Below are 6,844 nucleotides of genomic sequence, written 5' to 3'. Positions count from 1 at the left end.
TATATATATATATATATATATATATATATATATATATATATACCTTGCTACGTGTACTGCGTTAGGCTAACCGAGACTTGTCATTTGCACTTATATATTGTTGCTCTTTTGTTAGTTTTGACTGCTTTTATTGTCCTCATTTGTAAGTCGCTTTGGATAAAAGCGTCTGCTAAATGACTAAATGTAAATGTAAATATTTATATTAAGAATTATTGTGTTAAAACAACATTTTCTGGTTGAATCTAAATCCTTTAGTTCAATTTAAAATATTTGGGTAAATCCATATATTCCTTGTTAAACTGAAATTTGGTAACACTTTACCAACCAATTCTCACTATTAACTAGTTCCTTATTAGCATGCATATCATTATTAGTTTATTAGTACTTATAAAGCACATTATTCTGCATGACCATACTTTAGATATTTTAAACTTAACTACCTTACTAACTATTAATAAGAAACAAATTAGGACTTGAGGCAAAAGTCACAGTTAATAGTAAGAACTGGTCCCCAAACTAAAGTGTGACCCGAAATTCTTTAAAATGAATTATTTGGAAATCTAAATGTCTTGTTTAAACATAAACCTTCATTTAGAATAAATATTATTAAATGTATTAATTTAATAATTCTTTAAAATAAATTGTTTGGGATTCTAAATTCACTGTACAAACAAAGAAAAGTTCTGTTCTAAATATTTTAAACAATTAAATCTAAAATCTCCTAAATGCTTTGGTTAAATTTAAATGTTTTGTGGTTAAATGTGAACATTTGGATTCAACATTTTTCCCCCTCAATCTCCATATCTGAGGTAACATTTAAAACCTAGAGTACTCAAATAAATATCATCAATGAATCTAAATTCTCTGAAATTCTGAATTTATTTGTTAAAGATGCAACCAAAACCCAATTAACACTATTCAGCCAATAACAACATTCTGTATCTATAAACAATGAAGACTTCATTTATGAGTGCAGGTTTATCTATTGGAACAGCTCTCTTACCCCATATTGGCCAGGAATGAATTAGTTGGTCCCGGGGGAGATCGTGGTCTATCAGAGTCATCAAAAATGGGAGGAGGGATTGCTGCCTTCGACCTCTGCCGACCATCTTCATCATATGAATATGTTGCTGTCATGACAACAAACACACCGTTTTAAGGTATTTACTCACATATGCAACTACTAGATTTAAGACTGTGTAAAGCTGCAGAGACAAATCAACAGTGCACAAAATCAACAGCATATAATGATTTCAGATTTGGGAACACGGTAAACGGATGATTTTTAAAGGTCAGTGAGATTTACTTACAGTCTCGCTCCACTAGTGATGTCGGAGGGGCGATGGCAGCTCCAACTATACCTGTGTGAAACATAAATAATATCTTATAAAAAGACTGATGATCAAATCAATTGCCCTATTTACACCTGGTATTAACATCTTGGATTCAATCCCAAGTGTCATTATATACTGACAAAATATAGGGAAGCGAGATAGAAAGACACAAAGGAGAAATAAAGAAATGTTTCAAAGGGCGCTCACTCCTCTTCTTTTCTCTCTCATACTCCTCCTCCTCATCTGATTCGCCTTCTGTTGGGAAACGGGAAAATCCACTTGGTGCTCCCCCTCCTTCATGCCTCTCTTTACGCTTCCTAACACACAGTTTAACAAAACAATTCAACAAAGCAACACCAATCCATGCAGATCACGCATATACTACCTGTCATAAGTTTGTTTCATTTTTTAACCAAGTCTCTTTAGCACACAGAGGCTTCATTTATTTGATCAAAAATACAGTAAAAACAGTAATATTGTGAAATATTATTAGAATTTAAAACAACCGTTTTCTATGTTAAAAATGTAATTTATTCCTGTGATGGCAAAGCTGAATTTTCATCTTCATTGTCAATCAATGATTCTTCAGAAATCATTCTAATATGCTGATCAGGTGCTAAATTGTTATCAATTATTATTAGTGCTCAATTATTAACATATTTTCTTATTATCAATGAAGAAAAACAGTTTTTGCTGCTTAATATCTATGTGGAAACTGTTATACAGTTTTATTTTTGTCCAGGATTCTTTGATGAACAGAAAGTTCAAAAGATATTTGTAACATCATATCACAATATCACAATATTACTGTTTTTACTGTATTTTGATCCAACTAATACAGCCTTGGTGAGCATAAGAGACTTCTTTCAAAAACATTTTAAAAAAGCATACATTAATATGTCTGTTTTGGAAACATTAATGTGTGCATCACTGAAAATTGTGTGCAAATTAAAAGTACTGTCTATAAGTGTGTCTAAATTCATTAATTTTTCAAATATTGTGAACTATGAGGTATTCGTTATACAATAAATAGTGAATGAGAGAACAACAGCAAAGCACAGTGTGTAAAACACACATCAGAAGAGGCAAATTACCATTTTATGGCCTCTCTTTTTTGTACAAAAAACATTTAAAATGTTCAGCAATTATATTTGTAATTTTTTTTTGTAAACATTATGTAAAATTAATATAAATGTAATTGTTATGGTTGTGTTATTTACTATCGTTAAACAAAATATTCTGATATCATATATATTGGCCAGACTTCTCTCTAAGATATTGGCATCAGTCATCAAAAAAAATCCATATTAGTCAGCCAATAACAGATATACCAAATACTGACGACATTTTCTGAACAAATTAATGGAAAATCATGGATGCATACTTCTCTCTCTCCTCAATCTCTTTCTGTCGCTCCTGTTCTCTCTGTCTTTGTCGTTCTTCTCGGTGTCTCTTCACCACTTTCTCGTAGTCGTTGGGAAACATGGGGTCATACTCATCAGCCAAAGGAATCAGCACATCTCCGGATGAAAACCCAACTGATGCAGAGTCCTAACAGGAACACACAGTCAAAGAAACTTAATACTCTAAGAAGAACAATTTAATTAACCACTTTATAGGGCTGTGTATAACCAGCAAAGTCACGATACGATACGTATCACGATACATATGCCACGGTACGATACATATCACGATACGGGACTGCATTGAATTACACCTCAGAAGAGTTTAGTAAAGCAGCTGTTTATTAAACACTGCATACCATAGTGCCATTTCTAACAAAATTATAATGTACTCGTTTTAATAAATTTCTATTGTAATGTACTCATTCTAATATATTAAAAAATCATATTTACATTGCTGGTAGGTTATCATTGCACAAATGAACACACTCTCTACGTTTAAAAAACTAAAAATTAGGAGAGTTCTAAACTAATGCGCTGTCTTCACTGTATCTGACGCACACACACGCTCAGTCACTCACACAGATCACGTTGCGGCCACACTCAGACATTCAAGAACAAACTTTTTAGCGCTGCCTCGCTGTTTTATCAACTAAATAGCTTAATCGCTCAAGAGCTACATTATCTTTCTCAACAAGGAGCTGGTAGCATCATTGTTTCTAAAGGAATTAAAGCCACAGCTTCACTGTTAATAGAGAACCGCGGCAAAACGGTGGTAATTCATATACACACAGCCTCTCTCTCTCTCTCTCATATAAATGAACACTTGATGTATTACACTTTTCTGAGAATAGAATATTGAAGTGGAGATCGCTAAACTGCAAGTTAACCAGTGTTTTCAGAAAGCAAGCGCGTTTATCCACAGAGTTGCCAGGTTGACAAAGATAAGTAGCACGCTTAGCAGATATTTCCGTATTGCGCAAGTGGGAAACTCTGTTTTGGCGATTACGTTACGTCTCTTTATATCAGGCAACCCCAGTTGTGTTCCTCTGCGGCCAGATTAAACCTTGTTGTAGCCTATATATTATGCTCTATTCATTATTTTTTAGAAACCTTGCACTTTTCTACTCCGTTTTAAACGTTGTTCTTGTATTCAAATTAAGCGCAGTCCACTGCAACACAGCCTCTCTCTCTCTCTCTCTCTCTCTCTCATATAAATGAACACTTGATGTATTACACTTTTCTGAGAATAGAATATTGAAGTGGAGATCGCTAAACTGCAAGTTAACCAGTGTTTTCAGAAAGCAAGCGCGTTTATCCACAGAGTTGCCAGGTTGACAAAGATAAGTAGCACGCTTAGCAGATATTTCCGTATTGCGCAAGTGGGAAACTCTGTTTTGGCGATTACGTTACGTCTCTTTATATCAGGCAACCCCAGTTGTGTTCCTCTGCGGCCAGATTAAACCTTGTTGTAGCCTATATATTATGCTCTATTCATTATTTTTTAGAAACCTTGCACTTTTCTACTCCGTTTTAAACGTTGTTCTTGTATTCAAATTAAGCGCAGTCCACTGCAGCTCACGTGCCACAATATCGATACAGGGACAGCTGTATCGATACTCGTATCGTCAAATCTCTGTGATGATACATTGTCGTATCGATCACAGCACTACCACTTTATTTTAACATATTCCAGGGAGGAACGGTTGTGGTTTTTACAGGTCAAACACTGTGATGCCAACATTATAAAAGCATAATGAACTTTCTGCTAAGATAAATAAAATTGTGATTACTGAAAATATTCAGACAGTAATATACACACGGTTTACCTTCATCCCTGCAGCAATGTGTGGAGGTGTATCAGAGATCTGTCTGTCATCTACAGCACTTCCTCTCTTCAGATCAATAACCGGAGCTAGAACATTGGACTGTCTTGTCCTCGGTGTCTGCAAAAGAAGTCAGATTCATTTGTCGGTTCTCACACCTTTTGACTAAACATGTCACGAGAATTCATTTCCATAACTTTTTCCAGTGATTGTGACTACTGGATAATTAATATACACACGGTTTACCTTCATCCCTGCAGCAATGTGTGGAGGTGTATCAGAGATCTGTCTGTCATCTACAGCACTTCCTCTCTTCAGATCAATAACCGGAGCTAGAACATTGGACTGTCTCGTCCTCGGTGTCTGCAAAAGAAGTCAGATTCATTTGTCGGTTCTCACACCTTTTGACTTAACATGTCACGAGAATTAATTTCCATAACTTTTTCCAGTGATTGTGACTACTGGATAATTATGTAAAAAAATATATAGAGTATATAAACTAATCAAAATATAACTAATATAACAAATATAACAGGTCTTTTCCACCTCATTAAAAAAAAAGAGGTTTTACATGACAATGGGAACCTAGATACTTACACTCTTTAGTTATAAACATAAAGTTCTGTAATGATTTCCTGTGGATTAATAAGACTGCGTTATCATTGTCAGCCATGACATAAACATTGACCCACCTTTGTTTGTGTCAATGCAGCTTTCTTCACTTTCAACTGAGACTGAAGCAGTTTGAAGTTTTTAGACCAGCCTTCTGTTTTAGTGTCGCTTGTTGCGACCCCCAGATCATCATATAAAGACATTTTACCTCCTTCCCAACCAAAAACTCTGAAATACACACACATGAAATAATTATGCTAGCGTGTCCACAAAATTAGTAAATTGGCGTGCATGTACATTTTAAACATAAAATCACAATCTAACTTTACCTGCTACTAGAACTTCTGTTCTAAAAATGATAAAAGATTATTCTTACTTAACGTACAGGCAAGTAACGTTACCATTTACACATTTAGCATTCGCTTCCAGGCGGCTTGCAACGAATACTGTACCATATAAATAGACTAAATGGTTATTGTCCTACCTTAAATCACTAACGCATTTTAACATCTCAAATATATAAACTTAGATACACACCTTTAACGAAAATAAATCCACTGACTGTACCGTCGGTTAGCATAACATGGTACAAGTGTGAGGTCGCGTACGAATGACATCACCAACTGTGGACAAACGCGCTACACGTCACGACGTCAGTTTCTTCTTATTATTATTTTTGTTCAATGGCCGTTCACTCCTTAGGAGTATTACCGCGTAAAGAGAGAGAGATTGCTGCAGATCGACTTGGTTGTAGAAGACTGTTTACTGAGCATAAAAATGATCTTACACGTACCTAAACAACGAGCAGGTAAAACCATCCTAATAAACACTAGCTGCCATCAAAAGAACGAGCCCTTATTCCACGGATAAAGTGAATAATCTCATGATGACCATGGGATACTGATATTACAGTTGTCTCTAGCTGGAGACTCAATCGGGTTACAACAAATGACGTCAGGAAATGACACCTCTGGCCATTTCGTTGGGTCGTTTGTAAAGTCACAGATACTGTACGGACAATATGGCTCAATTTTTCTATGTATCTTGCTCTGTTGAATGGCAAAAGTGACTTTACTAGGCCATACTGGATTAACACCATGCATTTCCTGTCAGCGGGAAATCCACGCCCCCAGCTATCACAAGACCCGACCAAGTCCATGGTTGACACCCTCTCATTAGCATGTTGCGCAGAGGAAAAATAAATGTGGAACTACATTCAGAAATAAATGAGTGATCAAAGGAAAATAAATAGGATGAGTTTAGCATTTACTTAAACATTTTCCATTTGTCCACTCATTTATTTTATTTATTTGCCTACTTTAATCACATTTAATTATTTCTATATGTATTTAAACAAGAATTTGTGTATACAGACATTTATTTATTTATTTGCATATTTATTTATTTATTTATTTGTGTATTTATTTATTTATTGTTTTTGCAGGTTTCGTCCTCCATACGTGTTCAGCTCCTCCAGCTTCCACACTGGGCTCCTCAAACTCAGAACGTGGTGAGGATGGGTGGTGGGAGCTGGACTTTGCTCAGATTTCTCAGGAAGCAGAGATGCTGCTAAGCTTTCTTTGTAATGGAGCTGGGGTTGAGAGACCAGGTAAGGTTCGCCGCTAGGTGAACACCAACGATTTTGGCATTCTTGACGATCTCCACGTAT

The 6,844-nt window shown here is 35.5% G+C and overlaps 1 protein-coding gene across 1 annotated transcript in view; it reads right to left on the bottom strand.

The window, feature by feature from the left end:
* The window catches only part of LOC107663450 (splicing factor 45-like), a 13,398-nt gene extending 7,578 nt beyond the window's left edge, over positions 1–5,820 (bottom strand). The window contains exons 1-7 of the mRNA XM_016453694.1: positions 5,713–5,820; positions 5,256–5,403; positions 4,810–4,926; positions 2,719–2,885; positions 1,542–1,651; positions 1,311–1,361; positions 1,004–1,130 (exon numbers count right to left, since the gene is read on the bottom strand). Coding sequence (XP_016309180.1) covers positions 1,004–1,130; positions 1,311–1,361; positions 1,542–1,651; positions 2,719–2,885; positions 4,810–4,926; positions 5,256–5,378 — 695 coding nt within the window. The 5' untranslated portion in view covers positions 5,379–5,403; positions 5,713–5,820. The remainder of the gene's footprint in view (positions 1–1,003; positions 1,131–1,310; positions 1,362–1,541; positions 1,652–2,718; positions 2,886–4,809; positions 4,927–5,255; positions 5,404–5,712) is intronic.
* Between the last annotated feature and the right edge of the window lie 1,024 nt (positions 5,821–6,844).

The sequence above is a fragment of the Sinocyclocheilus anshuiensis genome, unplaced genomic scaffold (genome assembly GCF_001515605.1).
Source record: "Sinocyclocheilus anshuiensis isolate Anshui unplaced genomic scaffold, SAMN03320099.WGS_v1.1 scaffold4535, whole genome shotgun sequence".
Lineage (NCBI taxonomy): Eukaryota > Metazoa > Chordata > Actinopteri > Cypriniformes > Cyprinidae > Sinocyclocheilus > Sinocyclocheilus anshuiensis.
Note: the sequence above shows the minus strand (reverse complement) of the source record. Positions and strands in the feature narration are given on the sequence as shown.